The 22,871-nt window shown below is 43.7% G+C and overlaps 1 protein-coding gene across 5 annotated transcripts in view; it reads left to right on the top strand.

Annotated features, from left to right (window-relative positions):
• POLM (DNA polymerase mu) overlaps nucleotides 1-22,871 on the top strand; it is a 152,988-nt gene that overhangs the window by 51,451 nt on the left and 78,666 nt on the right. For all 5 annotated transcript variants that reach the window (XR_013270368.1, XM_077469557.1, XM_077469558.1 and 2 more), the window contains exons 10-11: nucleotides 8,823-9,098; nucleotides 20,729-20,812. Coding sequence is in view for 4 of the 5 variants with exons in the window: in XM_077469557.1 (XP_077325683.1) it covers nucleotides 8,823-9,098; nucleotides 20,729-20,812 (360 nt within the window). In the remaining variant the exon portion in view is untranslated. The remainder of the gene's footprint in view (nucleotides 1-8,822; nucleotides 9,099-20,728; nucleotides 20,813-22,871) is intronic.

The following is a 22,871-nucleotide window of genomic DNA, read 5'->3' as shown; positions in this document are numbered from 1 at the left end:
ACAAAAAAAAATTTATTTATTTTTTTACACAAAGTTGTCACTAAATGATATATTGCTCACACATGCCATGGTTATATGTGGAATTGTACCCCAAAATACATTCTGCTGCTTCTCCTGAGTACGGGGATACCACATGTGGTCGACTTTTTGGAAGCCTAGCCGCGTACGGGGCCCCGAAAGCCAAGCACCGCCTTCAGGATTTCTAAGGGCATACATTTGTAATTTTCACTCCTCAATACCTATCACAGTTTTGAAGGCCATAAAATGCCAAGATGGCACAAAACCCCCACAAATGACCCCATTTTAGAAAGTAGACACCCCAAGCTATTTGCTGAGAGGCATGTTGAGTCCATGGAATATTTTATATTTGGCACAAGTTGCGGGAAAATTACAAACTTTTATTTATTTATTTATTTTTTTTTTTTCACAAAGTTGTCACTAAATGATATATTGCTCACACATGCTATGGGCATATGTGAAATGACACCCCAAAATAAGTTCTGCTGCTTCTCCTGAGTACGGGGATACCACATATGTGGGACTTTTTGGGAGCCTAGCCGCGTACGGGGCCCCGAAAACCAAGCACCGCCTTCAGGCTTTCTAAGGGCGTACATTTTTGACTTCACTCCTCACTACCTATTACAGTTTTGAAGGCCATAAAATGCCAAGATGGCACAAACCCCCCCCCAAATGACCCCATTTTGGAAAGTAGACACCCCTAAATTTAGGGGTACACTAGTGAGACTCACAGGTAAAAAAGCACCTAGGCTGTCAGCGACTGTATCAAAACGCTACAAGAAAAACTGTTAGCGATCGCAGGGATGAGGCCTGACTCTGCAAACGCTGCAGTTATGTGTGTTGTGTTTTGTAAGTGACAGTGATCGATCGATACTGCACTTGGGTGGGCTGGTCTGGGCTTGGCGGAGGGGCTAAACGCAGGTGCTAGCAGGTATCTGGGCTGATCCCGCTAACAATGCGTTTTGGGAAACCTAAACTGCTGGCGACGCTAATATAGATCTGATCAGATACTATATTACTAAGGGAGGTGTATGCTTTGTGCGTGGGTGTTAGCGGTACTGGCACTAACCTGACGCTGCCTGGGGCGACGCAGACCTTATCTGACCCTCAAACTTATATCACCCGCCGGGTGATCAGGGGGTTAAACCTTTATTGGGTAATAAATGGCGGGTGCCCTGAAACTATAAAAAAAAATAACTAACCAACCAGCGTCACCTGTAACAGTTATATGGTGATCACTGGTGAAAGGGTTAACTAGGGGGCAATCAGGGGGCTTTATGCGGTAGTATATGGGGGTCCCTGGCGCTATAAAAAGCTGCGGCGAACCTAAATACCTACCTGCCTAACTAGCGTCACCTGTGACACTAATACAGCGATCATAAAAACGATCGCTTATTAGGCTGGGTTCACACTGGAGCGATGTGGGAACGCCACGAATCCGCGGCGGGTTTCCGCATCGCATGCCTCCCGGCGGCAGTTCACACTGCCCTATGCGAACTGCTGGGAGTGTCAGTGAAATGTTAATGACACCCCCAGATCAGTTCGCATATCGCAGTGCGATCTGCAAACTCGGATCGCATGGTGTGAACACCCATGCGATCCGATTCTGCTGTGGACCAAAAAAAGGGTCCCGTGCGAGTTTGCGGCGGGTGCGACGCGAATTCAGCCATACTATCTGTATGGCTGAACTCGAATCGCACAGAGATCGGATGTGATTTGCACTGCAGTGCGGTGCGAATCACATCAGTTCTCATAAACCGCTGCAATGTGAACCCAGCCTTAGTGACACTGGCGACGGGGGGTGATCACGGGGTTAAACCTTTATTGGGGGGGTTAGGGGGGTACCCTAGAACTAAAGGGGGCTAACCCTAACTGCCCTAACAGTTATTACAGTCACAAATGACACCAATGCAAAAAAAAAAAATGCAATTGGTGTCACTGTGACTGGGGGGGGCAGGGGTGATTGGGGGGGTGATCGGGGGGGGGGGTGAGAGTGTGCCTGGCATGTTCCACTGTGTAGTGTCGTGTTGGTGCAACTCACCGATCCTCTCTCCTCGGTGTCGGAACGAAAAATACCGACACGGAGGAGAGATTACATCACTTCCTCTGCCTGTGTTTACATTACAGGAGAGGAAGTGATGTCACGCCTCACTTCCAATCGTCAGGAGCGATCGCGAGGGGGTGGCCATGAATGAATGGCCGCCCCCTCATCCCGGATCGCTCCTGAACGGATACCGACCGCCGCAGGCACCGAGGGGGGGGCCCGATCGGGCCCCCCACCCGCGAGAAGGCAGGGATGTATATATACGCCCATATGCCTGCCCGTGCCATTCTGTCGACGTATATCGTCGTGCGGCGGTCGGCAAGTGGTTAATATATCCTATTTGGGGCTTAAAATCACCAAAAACGCTCGGAGTTTGGCAGATGCTACCTACCCCCCACTTATTGAAAAATTTACTAAAGAATCAAATAGATTGGCTAAGTCTGAACTGTCGTGGTCAGGGCATCTTGCATCCTTCAAGATGCTGATGCTCCCCCAAATATTGTATATCTTTAGGGCCTTACCTACTACTCCAACTACCAAACACTTCTCAGAGTTTAATTCTTTAATGAGCAAATTCATTTGGCGTTATAGAAGACCTTGATGTTCCAAAACTTTGTTAGTGAAACACAGATTGGCGAGCGTTATGGGCATGGTGGACCTCAAAGATTATTATCAAGCCTCCAGGCTTGTCCAACTAAAACATTGGATTAACCATTCCCAAGAGCCTAAGTGGTGTTGTATTGACAGGGCCCTCTGCCCTACCCAAAATTTGAGGCTTTTACTTCTTATTGATTCGATTAGACCATGGTCCTTGCAACAGCTCCCAGACACTGTACAAGCCTCTTTAAAAGTCTGGAGAGAACTTCTCAGATCTACTCCACAGACTACTAAACTGATAGAACTCCCTATACCTCTTAAAGCCCTTCACTTCTTAATTCCCAATCTCACACTGAAAGGCTGAATTGGGAAGGGGATAATGTGGCTGGCGGACCTATTTCAGGACTCCTCCTTGGTTCCATTTCAAACGTTACAAACACACTTCAATTTAAAATCCCAAGATATATATATATATATATATATATATATATATATATATATATATATATATATATCATCAAATTTCCCATTTATTAACCACTTGACCACTGGGCACTTAAACACCCTTAATAACAGACCAATTTTCAGCTTTCGGTGCTCTCACATTTTTTATGACAATTACTCAGTCATGCAACACTGGACCTATATGAAATTTTTGTCATTTTTTTCACACAAATGGAGCTTTCTTTTGGTGGTATTTAATCACCGCTGGGTTTTTTACTTTTTGTGCTATAAAAGAAAAAATACAGAAAATTCTGTAAAAAAAAAAAAAAAAAAAAGAATTTTTCTTTGTTTCTGTTATAAAATTTAGCAGATTAGTCATTTTTTCTTCATAAATTTTGGCCAAAATTTATACTACTACATATATTTGGTAAAAATAAGTACAAATTGGTGGATATTATATGGTCTTTGTGAAAGTTATAGAGTCCACAAGCTATGGTGCCAATATCTGAAAATTGATCACACCTAAAGTACTGGCGGCCTATTTCAATTCTTGAGACCCTAACATGCCAGAAAAGTACAAATACCTCCCAAATGACCCCTTTTTGGAAAGAAGACATTCCAAGGTATTTAGTAAGAGGCATGATGAGTTTTTTGAAGTTGTCATTTTTTCCCACAATTCTTTGCTAAATCAAGATTTTTTTTACTTTTTTTTTTTTTTCACAAAATTGTCATATTATCAGTTTATTTCTCACACACAGCATATGCATTCCACAATACACCCCAAAACACATTCTGCTATTACTCCAGAGTACGGCGATACCACATGTGTGAGACTTTTACACAGTGTGGCCACATACAGAGGCCCAACATGCAGGGAGCACAATCAGGCGTTCTGGAGCACCCAGGACAATTCTGACATTTCTCTCCTACATGTAAAAATCATCATTTTATTTGCTAGAAAATTACATTGCTAAAAAAACATATATAATGTTTTGGGAGTCTAACACCCTGGAGAATACAACGGTGGTCGTTGCAACTTTTTATCTCGCACAGTATTTGCGCAGCAATTTCTCGAATGCTTTTTTTTTGGGAAAAAGTTTTTTGTGCTTAAAAAAAAAAAAAAAAAAAAAAAACACAATAAAGTTAGCCCAATTTTTGCATAATGTGAAAGATGAAGTTACGCCGAGTAAATGATACCTAACATGTCACTCTTCAAAATTGCACACGCTCGTGGAATGGCGCCAAACGTCGCTACTTAAAAATCCCCATAGGCGACCATTTAAATTTTTTTTTTACTGGTTATATGTTTTGAGTTACAGAGGAGCTCTAGGGCTAGAATTAGTGCTCTCGCTCCAACGTTCGCAGCGATACCTCACATGTGTGGTTTGAACACCGTTTTCATATGTGGGTGGGACTTACGTATGCGTTCGCTTCTGCATGCGAGCACATGGGGACAGGGGCGCTTTAAAAACATTTTTTTTTTTATTGTTCATTTTACTTTATTTATTTTAGTTTGACATTTGTTTCCCCAAAAATACATTTTTTGATCACTTTTATTCCTATTACAAGGAATGTAAACATCCCTTGTAATAGGAATACGGCATGACAGGTCCTCTTTACAGTGAGATATGGGGTCAATAAGACCCCGCATCTCACCTCTAAGCTGGGAAGTCTGAAAAAAAAAAAAAAAAAAAAAAGATTCTGGCTTTGATCGTATTGGCGAGTCGGTAGAAGCACCGGAGGGCGGCGGGAGTGGGGGGGGGATGTCTGTGGCTGGGTATTGCAGGGTGTCACCGAGTATGGCTGGGTATCTCAGAGTATGGTGTTGCAGAGCATTGCAGGGTATTGGCGGATGTTGCAGAGCATTGCAGGGTATTGGCGGGTGTTGCAGAGTGTTGCAGGGTATTGGCGGCTGTTGCAGGGTATTGCAGAGAAATGGCAGGGAATTGAGGGGTTAATTTTCGGTGAGCAGCAATGTGGGCACTGCAGATGCAGCCCACAGCGCTGCTGACACCGATCTCTTCCCCCTCCGCTGTACCGATCGGTACAGAGAGGGGGAGGGAGGAACCGGCGTCATAACATGACGCCGGTTTGTTTACAAGTGATCACTCCGTCATTTTACGGAGCGATCACGTGGTAATCGGCCGCAATGAGCGGGCGTTTACCATGATCCGTGATGGACCCGGCGGTCACGGATGCTCTCGTGTGCGCGCCCCATGGGGCGCACGACAGCAGAATTCTGGGAGGCCGTTAATTAACGGCCTCCCAGAGTTAAACAAGTGGTTAAAGGATATCAAGGTCCATCATGTTTCGATAGCAGCAGACCTTTGGTGCTTCTACGATGTCATTCCCACCTAAAGGAATCACCTTATTTTATAATTTCTTTCAGCAAAAACGTACCTTTAAGTCCCGCCCATACCTGCGGTGGGAGGATTATTTGAAGAGGACCATCTTGGAGACTCAATGGTGCCACGCATTCAAAGCTAATTATAAGGCCTCAAAATGTGTTGGACATTGGGAAATAGCTCAAAAATCGCTTTAAGATGGTATCTTACCCCATACAAAATCTTGGAGTTTGGCCTCTCCGAGTCCTCTCCCCTATGCTGGAGAAATTGTGGGGAGGTAGGCAATCTTCTCCATATGTTTTGGTCATGTAAACATCTGACAAACTTCTGGAATGCCATATTCCATGCTATCTCAAGTATAACTGGAAACCTCACCACTCCTTATCTGGGATTGGCGGTTCTTAATTTAGACATTGAAAAATACCCACCCAACTTTAGAGTTGTGGTATCTCACATTCTTCTAGTTGCTAGAACGCTGATAGCTAGATTCTGGAAAAATAATCAAGCACCCAACGCTTCGGAGGTCTTGTCGACTACTCATCTACATTACACATATGAATCAATCCTAGCTATTAGACTTCGCACAAAAATAAAGTTTGATAAAAATTGGCACGTATGGGAAATATGGCACAATAGAACTCAAAGTACCTAATTTTTAGGCTTTTGAGCCTATTCATTTCTGGTAGAGAGTATGAACTGTACTGGGCCATTTCCGCATCCATATCCATTTATTTTGGACACAAGACAGACCAGTTTTGAGAGTTATTTGTTACTTGTTATGATTTAGTTTAGATTATGTTCTTTCTCCCTGCTCCTTGTTGTGTTGGCACTCCCACCTTGATCACTTGGGTAGCACTGGGAAAGACTCTGTTGGCCATCCTGCCCCCAGCTCAAAGTTGACATTCTTCATTTGTGAGATTGGCTTTGACGGGCTTAGAGGCAGTAGATGAGGCGATGGGGGTCTATTGGGAATATCTCGCTTGTATTGTGATGTGCTTCCTAACGTATGACCTCTACATGTGCAACGGATGATTGTATCCATATTTGTTGGTTATTCGTGCCAGCTTTTATTTCTGGGATTGTACAATAAGTATGGAGATGTTTGGATTGTTTTGCAAAAACTTTCTTCAATAAAAATGATTTACAAATAAGACAAGACTGGCAAGTTCTTGGGCTCCTGTCTAAATTGTCCCTAGTATGTGTGAATGTGAGTTGGGGACCTTAGATTGTAAGCTCCTTGAGGACAGGGACTGATATATGTACTGCATAAATTGACGGCGCTATACAAGTACCTATAATAAATAAAACCGAGCAGGATAGGATCAGATCCTATCACAATACAGATCAGATGAACAGATGTAGCCAGTATGGGCCAGTTCAGAATATACAAGACACAGAGGTCTAGCCTGAATCCAGATAGAACAAATGGAAGTAAAGTTTGAAAGTCAGAACAGATAAAAATGGGACATTTATAATATTAATCCCCTCTTAACTCATATGAGGGGTTGTCCATAATAAACATACTTGCATGCCCAGTGAATCTAGTATTGTTCTGTTATGATCTGCCCATGCTGCCATCTTTGTCATCTATTGCTGGCTGTCTCCTCCAGGTTCTTGTAGCCGACACCGAGGATATGCCGCCGGCAGGTCTGCCCTCCCCTGGTGCTGTGATGGTTCAGCTGATGCCTCCTGGAATATCTGATAACTTGGGAGACTGCAGAGTTACATAATTTCCATCCAGACAATAACAGTAGCACTTTTTTAAAGTGCCACTTTTGTACATTGAGTAGGGAGGACTGCACCAGGAAAATATGTACTTTGGAGTGAAGGTCTGATTTAACTCCAATAAACGTACAAACACTGGCTGGTGAGGGGAGAGACCAAAAGTGGACCTTGTGCTTACATTTTTTTAAAAGTGAGCAGGCCGGCTCTTTATTGAAAGAGATGTGCAGTGTTTCTCCTGCAAAAAAAAAAGTACATCCCTGTTCGGAGTCTTTTTTTTTTTTTTTTTTTTTAAATGTACACCGACCTGCACATACATTCCAGCACAGTGCCTGTGTGCTGAGATGACTAAACTCATGTGCATGCATGGGGGTTATGTCATCCCGTATGGGCTGAACAAGAAATATGAAAACCGTCACTCAGAAGAAGCCAGGGAGAAGATACTGGCAAGGGATCATGCGGGCATCCAATTGTTGGAGCAGAGGTAAGTATTACAGACTTTAGTTTTACTTTTAAATGGCCTCAAACTCAGAACAGTTGAAACACTGCTGAAGACAGACTGAAAAAACAACCCTAATGACTCGTTCACACTGCCCGGCGCTAAAAGCTTTGTTTTAACATGTAGCAAAATGCCTGCTGATTCTTTCAGAAATCCAGTGAGCTTGAAATGTCCTCTTTATCTCGCTCAATGATTGTGCTCTACTGAAATGCCAAACAATGTTATCTGCCCTGTCCAGTTCATGTCTGTCAACTACAGAACACCTCTTTCAAATGTTAGAGATCAGGAGAAGGGGAGCTGTTCTATAGTCTTTGCATACTTTTTGTTTTGTGGTGACAGTGCTGCTCCTTCATGGATACAATACAGTGAGTGAGAGTGGTCACCTTAGGACAGAAAGTGCATTACTGGAAGGAGCACCAGTTGAAAATAAAGGAAAAAAGCTTTAAGAAAGAAAAACAATGCAACAGCAAGGACTGGTAAGCTGTGGTGTATAACGTTTTTGTTTTTGGGGTTAGATACTTTTTAAATGCCATAAACATTCTTAATGTGCTGAGAAAGATTGTTCCGTTATGAAGAGTGCAATAGCACTTTATAATGTATGTCAGAGTGTGATCTTTTTCTAGATTGTAAGCCCCAATTTTCTTAGCCCTGTACACACGGTCGGAGATTCCGACGGAATGTGTCCTATCGGACCGTTTTGTTGCATATTCCGACTGTGTGTGGTCTGCATCGGACTGTATCCGTCGGAATATCCGACGGACCAACTTTTCCAACTTGCCGGTAAAATTTTCAGACAAAATGCTCCGATCGGACATACTCTGATCATGTGTAGCCTACTCCGACGGATAAAGTGCCACGCATGCTCGGATCAAATTCCTAGACCAAAGCTATTGGCTACTAGCCTGAACGTAGTCCCAACGTAACGAAATAACGTCATCACGTTATGTACAATCGGATTTTCCGACAACTTAGTCCGACCGTGTGTATGCAACATCACTTCCGGACCTCTTCCGGAATTAATCCGTTGGCATTACTCCGACGGATTTGGTTGTACACCGTGTGTACAAGGGCTTATACATTTTTCTTTTCCACACTCCTAGTATGTCATATTCAAAGCTGCCATTACAAGTCAGATTTCTTCTGTTGATTGCAGGGTTTGCTGTTGTACCGACACATGAAGGAACGTTCCCATGTACCCAACAGAGTGAACAGGAACATGGATGGTCATGAAACTTGCTATTCCATCTTTGCACTTCCTATCAGTGACTTGAAGAAGTCAGAGTGTGAACCATTGGTTTCTGGTGTGGTACACAGAGATTCTAGTGGCACAGGTGTCACTTCTCGTACCTGGAAAGCTGTCCGAGTGGATTTAGTGGTCACTCCTTACTCAGAATATCCATATGCCCTTCTGGGCTGGACTGGATCAAAGGTATGTAATTTATTTGTAGATTTCAGTAGACAGCTAGGCAAAACTTTTTTTTTTTTTTTTTTTTCTCACTCTGGGTAGAGTAAGGGAGGGTTGTAACCCCTGTCAGATTTTCTTTCGCCATCAGTTCAGTGATCCATTGGGCAGATTTCCCTTCACTTTCTGTCCCATAGTCAAATAGGAAGTGGGAGGAAACCCCTGCAAATTAAGGGAATTCCTTAGGGACCAACAGGTCCCCAGAACTTGTATACCTATTGGAAGATTTCCCAGCTATTATTTTTCTGGGGACTCTTTTACTTTCATTGATAATGGTAAGGCAGCTTTCACACTGCCATGACTTAAGTCTCGTGATTTTGCGGCAACGATTTTGACGCATTTTTTGGGGAATGTCTGTGTAAACTTGGTCTATGGACCTCAACTCGCATGAAAGTCTGACCAAAGTAGTACAGGGACTACTTTGAAGTTGGCACAACTTGAAATTGTACATATATGAATGATTATCATTGGAAATAGTGGGGAATGACTTGTCTTGTGACTTTGCAGTCCCAAGTCTCAGAATAAATCGTACAAGTGTGAAAGGGAACCTAAGCAGGACAAATAGAGAGGGCGTAACTCCCTAATGGGGGACACGGCTACATAACTTTTTTTTCAACTTGACTAACTATCAGCCTGGTAAATCCTGGTGCATGACCAGTTCTTGAAATTTACTTATTGGGGCCCTGTTGGCATCTCCTCCCCTGACATGCTTCCAACTGAAAAACCAAAAGAGCAAGGTGAAAAATTAACTGAATCCAATCAGATGTAGCCACTGTCTGAGATTTATCCAGGTTTTGGTTCAGCCGGTAAGCTGAATAAAAGAAAAAAAGAAAAAATGTAATAAAATAGTTGACCCCCCCTTAAGCTGGCTGTACACTGATGGGCTGTTTCAGCAATAAAATGCTGAAATTTGATCACTGTGTCCCCTGCTTGTAAGAAGTTTACATGCTGGAAACCGTTCGCTGAACAGTGGCTGCCACTGCTCATCGGTGTACTCTGATAGTGGTGGGTCCCGCACAATGTCCTGGTGTGGGGGTTTCCTCCATCCATTTACTTTGTGTGAAGAGAAGAATATTTTTATTCCAAAACGACTTTCAGGACAGCCACCTGAGAGATCATGGCTCCACCTCCCAAAAGGAAACACCACCTCCATCAGAGCTTTAAAAGGAAAGCCTCCAAGCAGCAGCCTCAGTTTTTTTGTGTTTCCTTCAACTGGGAGGAACACCTCCGGTGGGAGCCATGATCTCTTAGGCTGGTCCTGGGAGAGGGTAGGTTCTCACCTGTGTTTTTCTCTAAGGCTGGTCCTCCCATCTGCCTCCCAGTGGGGACGGTGCTATGGGCTCTCTCTTCCCCCTTCAGTGCTCAGGGAGAGCCAGTACGCCGGTTGTCCTCTCCCCAATTTTTCTTTTTGCAGAGCTGGCAGCCACAGGGTTTGTTTTTCTTGTGTGCAGCCCACGCTGCATCGCAGGAGTGGGTGGCCAGGAGAGCCTTCGGCCACATCCTCCAGGAAAGGGGCGGGACTTCCGGACGTCACGCAGTGTCATTTCCGGTCGCTGGAACACAGGGGGAGAGAGGAGGGCCATCATCTGGCACCTTATTTCCGGTAACTGATGCCAGGCGTTCAGATCTAACTTAGTGGAAGGTCCTGGAACGTCAGGAGAGCCTAGATAGAACCCTGCAGCCATCCTCGGAGCTCCAGGGGTGTTCTCAATTGATGATTGGGGGGGGGAATGTCACAAGACACCTCCCAGGATTCTGTCTCTTTGGCCTTAGATGAATCTGATTCGGAGGAAGAAGAAAATGATTCGGAGGCCGCTTCTAAGTATATATTATCCTTAGAAGAAGTGGGAGGTCTCCTCACGGTGATCTATGCGACCTTAGGAATTGAGGAAAAGAGAGAACTCTCCCTACATGATCGTATGTATGCGGGGCTAGGGGATTCCAGAAGTCGCACCTTCCCGGTCCACTCCCTGGTTTCAGATATGATCAAGAAGGAATGGTTCGAGCCAGAGAAGATGCCATTTTTTTTCTTGGACGCACAAGAGAAGGTTCCCTTTTGAAGACAGTCTGGATTTAATTTGGAACATGGTCCCGAAGTTAGATTCTGCCTTCTCTCAAGTCTCAAAGTCGACAGACTTGGCCTTTGAGGACATGGGCACTTTGAAAGAACCAATGGATAAAAAGAGATAAAGAGAGCCTGGCAGTCAGTAATGATTAATTTGAAACCGGCCATGGCAACAACCTATGTGGCAAGGAATCTAGATCATTGGGTCAACCAAGTGAAAGCACACGTTACGGCTGATTCCCCAAAGAAGGAGATTTTAGACTCCTTTTCTATGCTATCAGCGGCAATTGCGTATATGGCAGATGCTTCAGCTGAGTTGGTCTGCATGACAGCCAGGTCAGCCGCCCTGACTAATTTTGTAAGAAGGGCCTTGTGGCTGAAAACTTGGCCAGGGGATGCGGCATCGAAAAATAGACTTTGCAGTATTCCCTATGCAGGGAATATGTTATTCGGCTCAGAGTTGGAATCTATTCTTGACTGGACGGCGGACAAAAAGAAGTCCTTCCCAGGTCAAGAAAAAGCTGGTGCAGATGCGTAGATGTTTTTTCGGGCCCCAAAGGGGCAACCGAAAGGTCGCAGAACAAGAGGAAGCCCTGGGCTGCACAGAAACCCAAGGGTAGGGGTGGAGTGCTCCTCAATCCTCCTGCGTCTGCCACCAAGCCACAATGACTCACCACTCAGAGTGGGAGGGAGGCTCCAAGAGTTCCTCCCTCCGTGGGGGGCCATTACTCAAAATTTATTCATTTTGAGAATGATTTCCCAGGGTTACATGATAGAATTCACGGAGGCCCCACCGCAAAGGCTCTTGTTCACAAACATCCCAAGGGATCCGGTCAAGGCTTTCGCCATGAAGTCCCTCATTCAGAATCTGATGTATCAGAAAGTCCTTGTGCAGGTCCCGACAGAGGAACTGGGTCAGGGGTTCTATTCACATGTGTTCCTGGTGAGGAAGCCTTCAGGAAAGTTCCGTCTCATTTTAAACCTCAAAATGCTGAACAAATCGGTGCAGTACAAGAGGTTTCAGATGGATTCCATCTTTTCCATAAGGAATCTCCTGGATCGGGGATGCTATATGGCATCCATAGATTTACAGGATGAATATCTCAATGTTCCGATTTCCCTCAGGTCACAGAGATATCTGAGATTGGCACTAAGGGAGGGGAGCAAGGTAGTTCACCTCCAGTTCAGAGCCCTCCCATTCAGCTTGTCCTCGTCCCCGAGGGTGTTCACCAAGATTATGGCTGAAACATTAGCACCCATATGTCTAGAGGGAATCTCGGTGATACTGTACTTGGACGACCTGCTGTTTTTTGCCCAGACCAGGGATGGCCTGCAAAAAGACCTGGACAGAGCCTGCGCCCACCTAAAAGAGTTAGGTTGGATTATAAATCTACAGAAATCTAATTTGGTCCCTGCTCAGGAAGTGATCTTCCTGGGGTTTCTTATCAGCTCTCTGGATCAAAAGATCTTTCTGTGGGAGGAGAAACAGGAGAAGTTGATGCAATTAGTAGCTCAACTACAGTCCAATCAGTCCCTGTCCATCAGAAATTTTATGTCGGCGTTGGGAACCTTGACTTCTTCCATTCCGGCGGTCAAACGGGCGAAGCACCATTTCAGACCTCTGCAAACCTTTTTATTGAAGGTTTGGGACCACCAACAGAGTTCGCTGGATTCTCTGGTAAGGATCCCCTCCACAGTAAAGAGAAGTCCATGGTGGTGGAGGAACCAGGAGGTTCTTTCAGAGGGGCTCTTATGGTCCTTCCCAGTCCAGGTTCGGTTGGCGACCAACGCCAGCTCCTGGGGTTGGGGGGCACACATGGCCAGTCAGTGGATTCAGGGCTCATGGTCCGCAGAGGAGGCAGGGAGGTCCTCAAACTGGAGGGAGCTGAAGGCAGTGGAAAGAGCTATGTTGGCCTTTTCAGTTTTTGTCCAGGGACAACATGTCCTGTCGGACAATGCCACGGCTGTTTAGTGGCCATTACATCAGCTCGCAGAGTCAGTGAGTTGCAGGCCTTGTCAATCAGGGAGACGTCCTTTTTCGGTTTTTACAGATAGGATAGTCCTAAAAATGGATCCTAATTTTTTGCGCAAAGTGCCGTCGGTTCAGAACCGATCTCGGGAAATAATTCTTCCTACGTTCTGCTCTAATCCGTCGGGTAAGAAGGAAGAATTATTCCATACCTTGGATGTTAAGAGAGCAGTCCTAAATTATGTGGAAGCCACTAAGGACTTTAGGCATGCGGATGCACTATTTATTTTATTTTCAGGTAATAAAAAGGGAAAGCAAGCTTCCAGAGGAACTATAGCAAGATGGTTAAGGATGGCTATTGCAAAAGCCTATTCCTGTACTGGCCGGAGGAGTCCAGTGAGTGTCCGGGCTCATTCCACAAGGGCTACAGCTGTGAGTTGGGCAGAGAAAACTGGCGCCACCCCCGAACAGATATGTAAGGCAGCTCTCATGACGGCTGGGGATCAGGCTTTTGAAAGGAAAGTCTTACAGGCTGTTGTCCCTCCCTGAATGGAGTAAGTCTCGGTAATCCTCTCAGGTGGCTGTCCTGAAAGTGGTTTTGGAAAAATTCAAGTTAGACTTACCGGTAACTTGTTTTTCAATAGGCTTTCAGGACAGCAGTAACCCGCCCTGTTTTATGTTATTGCTGTAATACTATGATATAACTGTCAGTTATGTGTTGCAGCCGGGGTCAGAGAGTCTCTACAAACAACTGAGGAGGCTGCGCGGAGGCTTTCCTTTTTAAAGCTCTGATGGAGGAGGGGTTTCCTTTTGGGATGTGGAGCCATGATCTCTCGGGTAGCTGTTCTGAAAACAAGTTACCGGTAAGTCTAACTTGAATTTTTTTTTTTTTTTTAAGTGAACAGCGTGGTGCCAGCTTTAATTTATTTCTGTGTGCCCTTGCGGTGACTGGTGTTGATCTGATACAGGAAAACACCAGTCACTGCACCTAGTGTGAATGAGCCCTTATTACACACCGACTATTGTCCATGTGCAACTAAGTGTATAATAGCAGACATTGCATTGCTGGATAGGGGCTCTTTGGGCAGGTAAGTCATATTGGGCAAGTATGCTGTGCATACGTGTGTGTTATGGCAAGAGCACTGGAGACCTGCATCAGATTTGGTTCTGCTTTATTTTTGACATACTGTATGTATCATTTTCTTGAATGTCTAAAACAAATGTTAGGAGAATCTTCGGTAAGTATCTAGTCATACCTACAACCACCCGTGTTTATTAGAATTTGGCATATATACAGTTTTTGGAAGGGAGATTTGTAAATTTATGACTGGTTGTTGCTTCATGAACAGCATGCCTGTTTTTTCCTCTTTTGTGAAGTAGCCGCTGGGTTTGGTGTGCATTTTTCAGTTGTATAAATACTTTGAGCATTCCTTGCAATTCTCCTGTGAGGGAGGTGCATGTTGGGAGTTGTACATCTGCTAGGAAGTAATGTAACATGTCTTCTAAAGTATCAGGGTAAGCCAGACTCTTTAGCTAAACAGGTTATCAGCCCAAACAATAGGAAAACGGTACTTTAATCACACCGCAAAGCATTTTATAACACTCACATTGAGAATGTTTATAGTATAATAATAGTAATAGATTATTCCATCCATCCTAAATGTTGTGGCTGGAGGAATCTCTGCTGCCAGCTGTTGCTTTAAATAGCATAATTTTCCACGTGGCTGCTTTTCTTTTTCACTTGAAGTTTGTCGAGCCAGATGGTGCCAACAGCACCACTCATGACATGAATTTTGGCCGATTCAACATCAATCAGTTGGGCTTCTAGCTGTGCATGGCCAGCTTAAGTTGCCAAATAAACGCAAGGTGGTCTGTTGTGTCCAAACCTCCTGTATGTACTTTTTGGCAGCGCTTCTTACCCATGCACATAATTTGGTCAGTTCGGATGATTCTGATGCATCTCTGTTGTTGGAAGCAGCTCGTTTAGGCTCCTATTGAGCTTTTAATAAAGTTCCATATCGTGGAGCTCGGTCCTCCGTCTTGCCTCTCACTCTATGAAGGCAGTAATCAAAGCCTGGCAGATAATGATCCCCAATGGCACCTCCACCTCTGCTTTCTGGTCCCCGCATACTCCTCTCTGGTTTAACCTGAGACATTTTTTGACTTTCCCTGATCCCTCTATATGGGTTTCACTTGGTATAAAATATCTGGCTGACATTTGTAACAGGTGAAGTAAAACAAAACCATAATCTTCCCTAAATTCCTTATTCTTCTGCTTCTTGCTACACCACCATGCTTACTTCTCCCAATTTGGACATTGTACAATTCACATACAAAACGATTTAGAATCTTTACTATGTACTGATGATCTGGCAAAGCCTTTATGCACAGTTTACAGGGCTTCGCAGCAAATAGTGAATGTTGGTCTTGAGCCTTTACAATCCAGGTGGAGGTGCTGGATCTGAACAAACAGATTGGGAGGATGCTTGGAATTACCCCATTACTCATTTGGTAGGCTAGATAGGCTAAGTAAATTAAAAAATTTTACACATGGTCTACCTTACGCCACAGAGAGTACATAGAATCTACCCCACAGTGGAACCTTAAGGTTGACAGTGCAGAGATGCACCTGCAGACTTTTTTTTTCTTGTTTTTTGGGCTGATTATTTTGTAGTGTATTTGCTTGGTAACCACAATTTCTTTCCATCAAATGGTGGCCGTTTTTTGTCTCCTGGGCTTGGTCAACCATCTAGCCTTTTCTGGGGCCCCCAGAACACTTCTGTTCTATGCTAGACAAAACATTGTTTTGGCATGTAAATCGGATAGGCCCCCTACTTTGGAGAGCTGGAAAAAATTGGTTAATTTAGTGGTCCAATTGTATAAAATGACCTATTCCACATGGTTGCCCCAAAAAATTTCATAAGGTCTGGGACATTTGGATTTAATCTCCCTGCACTACTACCAGTGACTATACTGTGTTTGACTACAGTGGACAGTGTGTAAATTCTATGTTCCTTGAGGAGGGGGTATGCAGAGTTTGACCTGGTATGGTACTTTTCAAAAAACAAATAAACTATTTTGAAAAACAAAAAAAGGAAAGGAATGTTCTGTGTACAGCTTAGTCCATTGGCTAGTTTCCACAAGGGCTCTGACATGTATTTGAACCAGATAAATGTAGGCACCACAAGGGACCTGTTTTAGCACCATGACCTAAGGCTCTATTCACACTAATGAATGAATGAATGAAATACTTATATAGCGCACAATGCGAACTGAATCGCCTCTAGGCGCTGTGGCGAGCTTTGATCATCTGCTAAAAGAGGAAGGTCTTGAGTTTTTTCCTAAAAGCCAGGTGATTTTCTTCCAGGCGGATGTTTATTGGTAGAGCATTCCATAGCCGAGGCCCTTGGACAGCGAATCTCCGATCCCCCTTGGATTTATACCGGGCTTTGGGCACGAGGAGGAGGTTTTTGTTGGCTGATCGAAGACTGCGGTTTGGTGTGTAATGATTTATTTTCTCCATTAGGTATTGCGGAGCTTCTCTATGCACGCATTTGTGGGTGAGGCAAAGGGTCTTGAACGTGATCCGATTTTTTACGGTTAGCCAATGTAAGCTCCTCAGTGAAGGAGAAATGGATTCCCAGGGTTTTTTTCCTGTTATCAGCCTTGCCGCCGTGTTTTGGATCAGTTGTAATCGCGCAAGTTGATATTGTGGTAATCCTATGTAAAGCGAGTTTGCGTAGTCCAGTCGTGAATTAATGATTGTTCCAACTACCACTGCTTTGTCATTCTTTGGGATAAAAGGGATGAGTCTGCGAAGCATGCGCAGCAGATGGTGAGATCGACTGACTACTGCTCCTATTTGCGCATCCATTGACATTTGTGCGTCTAAAATAACCCCGAGACTCTTGGCTTTGGTCTTTGGGGAGATAGTCTGCCCAAAGACGGTTGGTGGAGACCAGGAGGTTTTGGTTGCGGGCTTATGATTTGGGTGTAAGATAAGAAGCTCTGTCTTTGATTGGTTCAGCTGGAGGGAGTTGGTGGTCATCCAGTCCTCTATTGATTTGAGGCAGTTTTCAAGTTGTTGTTGGTGATCTTTTTTTCCATTGATCCGGAAATAAAGTTGCGTGTCGTCAGCGTAAGAGTGGAAGCAGAGATCTGAGCATCTGATGATTTGAAGGAGTGGGCGAATGTAAATGTTGAAGAGAACGGGTGACAACGGAGAGCCTTGAGGGACTCCGCAGGTGACTGCCCGAGTTTCGGAGAGGAATTTTCCTAGTTTCACTGTCTGTGACCGATTTCCTAGGAAGGACGCGAACCAATGGAGATCTATGTCTTGGACTCCGGCTACTTCTGTGAGGCGGACGAGTAGAGTATTGTGATCTACTGTATCAAACGCTGCACTTAGGTCTAGCAGTACGAGGAGACACGGCTCTCCGTCATCTGCCGCTTCGAGGGCGTCATCCCAAATCTTGAGGAGAGCTGTTTCTGTTCCATGACCCGGGCGGAAGCCTGATTGCAGCGGGTCCAGGAGTTTGTGAGTATCCAGGTGAAGTTGTAGCTGATGTACTACAGCTTTCTCCATGATCTTAGAAATGGTGTTGAGGCTTGTAATTGGCCTACGGTTGTTTGGATCCTGAGGGTCCAGGTTTGGTTTCTTGAGTAGAGGTTTGACGATGCCTTGTTTGAGGATGCTGGGAACAATCCCTTCGTGGAATGATCGGTTTATGAGGTGGGTTATGGTTGGAGCCACGATGTCGGAGCATTCTTTCAGTAGTTTTGTGGGGATGATGTCAATAGGTGAGGTACTGTCACGCAGTTTATTAATGATGTTTTTTGCGGTGTCTACGGTAATTGGGGATAGTGAAAATTTTGGCGGTTGCGGTATGTTGGTGCGGACATCCTCTTTATGTATTTGCTGGCTGAGGTCGGATGTTTTCTTCTGACAAATTGTTTCCCTGATGGTTTTGACTTTATCGATGAAAAAATCTGACTAATGCGTTTTTTGATGAATTTTGCAGCAATGCAGGGAAATTTCTTAACATGTTCACATCAATACATTTTTGTGCCTCTGCGGTTTTGGAAATGGTTGGGGACTTTTTCCTAGCAAAATGCAGCATTTTGCATGTAATAGACTTCAATGAACCCACATCCAAAACGCAAGTACTGTGTTTTTATGGCGATTTTTGCCGCAATTTATTTGCGTTTTTTTTATTTTTCACACTGTATATATCTGGTTGCTAAGGAGGGGGGGACTATCCTCGCAGCGATCGAGTCCACGTGACCTGTGACCCGACTCACGGTTGTACTGCCGGCTGCCTCTTAAAGGGCCACATACAGGTACTGTGTATAGTACCTCTCCGCTGAACCCTATAGGTATAACATAAAGGGAAGATGGGCTACTGCTGCACACACTGGTAAAGGGGAAAACTCTGACCCCAATAAAAACAAATAAAAAAGGTAATAGTGTTGCGCTGTATAAGGGAAGGGGAAGGGGAAGGGGCAAACGGGAAAGAAAGAAAGAGGGGGAGGGGTGGATGACCGGGGGTGGATAAAAAATAAAAAGTGTGTGTGTGTGTGTGTGTGTGTATGTATGTATGTGTATATATATATATATATATATATATATATATATATATATATATATATATATATATATATAATTTTACACCATAAAGGTAATTAATCGTGTACACATTATATATTCCCCTATAATAGATATAAAATCAAGCAGCAATTGGTGGGTAAAAAATTGTGAATCAAAGTGTCATAAAGATCTATATAAAATAACTAGCAAGTGCAAAAAACTTTAAATAAACCTTGAAGTGACTGGTGCACGCACAAAATAAGATGATCAAAAAATAAAGTCCCATTCAAAATTCATTTCATGCCTGTTTTTAAACTTCAAAAATGTGAGTAGCTAGATTATTTTATTAAATAAAAAACGAGTGATTAAAATACTACACTATCTGGCAACATCTCTTACATTTTTATGAGGTTCATCTGCCACCATATCATCTGATATAAAGAGAAGGGAAGCTTCATAGTGACCATCATATGTTGCTACATGCTGTAACCTTACAGTGGTAAGGTAAGGGGACATCCACCCATTTATCCCACGAAGGGGAAAGGAGGAGTGTGCCACTGAATTGTCTGCATGATTTGCACAGCACAAAATATGGCTTTATCTGTTGCTTGAACAGCACAACAGCAATAGTTGCACTGATTTCTCTTCCAGCGTTTTTTCATCCATGCGACTTATTACTTGGACTTATTGGCACTTATCACTTTATTTATACGAATTGCTTTACGTATTTATTTTTTGAATGGGACTTTATTTTTTGATCATCTTATTTTGTGCGTGCACCAGTCACTTCAAGGTTTATTTAAAGTTTTTTGCACTTTTAGCACTTGCTAGTTATTTTATATAGATCTTTATGACACTTTGATTCACAATTTTTTACCCACCAATTGCTGCTTGATTTTATATCTATTATAGGGGAATATATAATGTGTACACGATTAATTACTTTTATGGTGTAATATATATTTTATAAATATTTTTTTTTTTATCCACCCCTCCCCCTCTCTCATACAGGTACGTTGGTTTGCCTGTACGAAACCTTCTACCGACGTAGATCAGCGTGAGGCGATCGGCAAACGGTTAAATGCCACCAAAAGAAAGCTCCATTTGTGTGAAAAAAAAATATTTAAAAATTTAATTTGAGTACAGTGTAGCATGACCGCGCAATTGTCATTCAAAGTGTGACAGCGATGAAAGCTGAAAATTGGTCTGGGCAGGAGGGGGGTTTAAGTGCACAGTAATCGAGTAGTTTAATATATATACTTTTTTTAATTTTATTTTTTTGTGAAACCCATATTTCTCTTTTAAATCAGCTGCTGAATGTGCTTACAAACTGAGGGTTTAATTGCACTTTAACTGCTACATACCATAGCCCCCTCCCAAAAATGTGCAACATGCCTTTATTTGAAGCAGTTTACCCAACATCTAGATAGGCCAGTATTTCCAAAGCATGTTTAAAAGGAAAGCATACACAGTGTAAACTGCAAGATTCCCTGTACTGAGGACCTCCTACATGTGTTTCAATGACCCTCTGTCCCTGTTAGCTTTTCCTTGTTATTCCCCTTTAAAGTGTCAGGAGATTACAGTACTTAAAGGTCATCCACTGATGATTGAACTCTGTTATTTTAAAAAGCTCTCTTTTCTTTTTCCCCCCTCTGTTTAGGACATTTTTTTGTGTGCAGAAGGCGCCCACTTTATTCACCTTCCCTGCTCCTGCACCATGTTGTGTCAGCATTGGGTCAGAGAGGTGATCATACAGAACCTGGCAGACCTTGGAAAACCCCTGACATAGCTACAAGTCAGTCATAGATGGGGAAAGTATAGCCAACTACAGGGCCAAACATACATCTTTAATAAGGGAGCCTACAGTTCTAATTTTCAATACAAATTGTAGAGGCTCAATCATGGTTCACTTTAAACTCATCGAGACCAAGCAATCAGTATGTTAGCTGAGACTAATGCATTTGTTTTTATTGCAGCACTTTGAGAGAGAGCTGCGACGCTTCTCATGGCAGGAAAAAAAATGGACTCTTAACAGCCATGGACTCTTTGATGGAGACAAGGTGAGCGATAACAAGATAAGACTGTCAATAGAAATCTGTACTAAGAGAAGTTTGGAGGCTACCATGGCTGACCTTCTAAAAATACGAGTTGCTTAACTATCCCTGGCTTTAATACTTTGGATCATATAACTGGAAAAAGCATGCAGATTAACAAGTCAGTACCTTTTGGAACTACATTCTGTTTCATAATGGTTCCTTTGAGAAGGAGAGATGAGCAATGGCAGCCTACATATTCTAAAAACACAGCTGTTCTTTAACTACATCCTTCCCCGCCTATTGTAATATTATGACCGGGTAAGAGCACTACTATCTCTCCCCCCCCCCCCCCCCCCCAATTTGCGTGCCTCAAGCACGATATATGACCTGTTGGGTCCAGTGGAACACAGATCCTTATACCTGGCCGCTGGTACCATGTGATCACTGTGACCAATCAGCGATCCTATTCATTGTAAACAATGGCTTTCATTCATACCCATTGCGCCCTATTGCGATGATCTCTGTGATCACAGTGATCCTGTGGGCCAATCACAGTGGATTTGTACCATGTGATAGCTGTGGCCAGTCACATCTGTCAAAATTGTACACAATGGCACATGAATGAATTCCCTGGGCAGGAAGGGGTTTAAAGTTTCCAGTATTGAAGTGGTTGAGATACTTTTTGTTTCTGCCCCTTGCAGACCTTTAGGTATGTTGCTTTATTAAGTAAAGAATAAGCAAGTCCCATGTTTTGGCCAAATGTGATTTGAGTGATGTGTATCAATGGGTCAATGCATATCCAAATATTGATAAAGGCCAAATCATCCACTGGATTTTTATACATGCATGGGACTTTTGCTGGCCCTGCTCCTGTGCTATGAATTCTCTTTGGTTGAAGCATTTGGTCCTAACCTCTTTCTCACTTGTGGAGAATGTGATGCCATGTTTATGGTGTGATTTTGGAGTGATTATGCCCAGGTGGTAGATGCATTTTTCAATGAGTTGTGCCAGACTGACTTATGTGTTAGGACATGGCAGCCCACTTTTATTTAAAAGGAAAAGCCAAGTTCAAACAAATTTGTTCATCCAATCTCATCCTCTGCCTTCTGGCTGCTCAGCCTTCCCCCTATCTATCGAGGAAGAATAGGCCATAGATACAGGAGTCACAAGCAAGTCCCTTCAGCCCCCCCCCCCCCCCCCCCCAATCTTGGATTGGTCTCAGACTTTGCCTTTGCACAAACACTGCCTGAAGAGAGGAGATGGACGAACATCCCCATTATCCTTTTTTGGAATCGGATCAGGCTTAAATTTCATCCAAACTAAGGATACGAATGCTACCCTTATTGATGCTGTGTGTTCTTGTTTAGCATTTGCCTGAATCTGCTCCCCAAGGTCCCGTCCCTACAAGTACCCAAGCCTGATGAGACCTTTCCAGTCTTCACTCAGAAAAGCTATTTGCTTCACCTAAATGACGTTCTCAGGAACATCCTTTTACGCAGGCCAGTTTCCAAAGAGAGTTTCTTGCTCCACCATTGCTAGATTGATTAGACAAGTCCTCATTCAAGCCTATGGCCTAAAGCTGGCCATAGATGATCGAGATTTGGCTGGTTCAGCAGGAAGTTCAGTCCATGTATGGGCAGGCTGGTGCACTCTACCAGATCTGTTACTGCTTCCTGTGCTTTTTAGCATCAGGTATCTGTTTCCCAGATTTGCAAGGGTGCCATGTGGTCTTCTGTTCACATGCTTGTTAAATTTTACCAGGTGATATTCAGGATCCTTTGATGCCAGTTTTAGGCTACAAGCTGCTCCATGAGGTTTTTATCTAGCCATTCTTGTTTATTTTTTGGGCCTATTAGCATTGGTTTGCTGCATTACTCACCCTTCAGTTGGATGTCTCCGCTTTAAAGGATAAGTTAACCCACTTAACATACCCTGTACAAATCCACTCTCAACACTCTCCTCTTTTAACCTTGCTACTACTGAAGAGGTCTCCAAAGTTTTCTCAGAAGCCTGCCTTACCACCTGTCCCCTGGATCCTGTTCCCTCACATCTACTACAGTCACCCTCTTCTATCTTATGCTCC

Source organism: Lithobates pipiens, unplaced genomic scaffold (genome assembly GCF_037356315.1).
Source record: "Lithobates pipiens isolate NorthernLeopardFrog02 unplaced genomic scaffold, aLitPip1_a1.2 Scaffold_8, whole genome shotgun sequence".
Taxonomy (NCBI): Eukaryota; Metazoa; Chordata; class Amphibia; order Anura; family Ranidae; genus Lithobates; species Lithobates pipiens.
The sequence above is the reverse complement of the archived record's forward strand: the minus strand, read 5'-3'. Positions and strand labels throughout refer to the sequence as shown.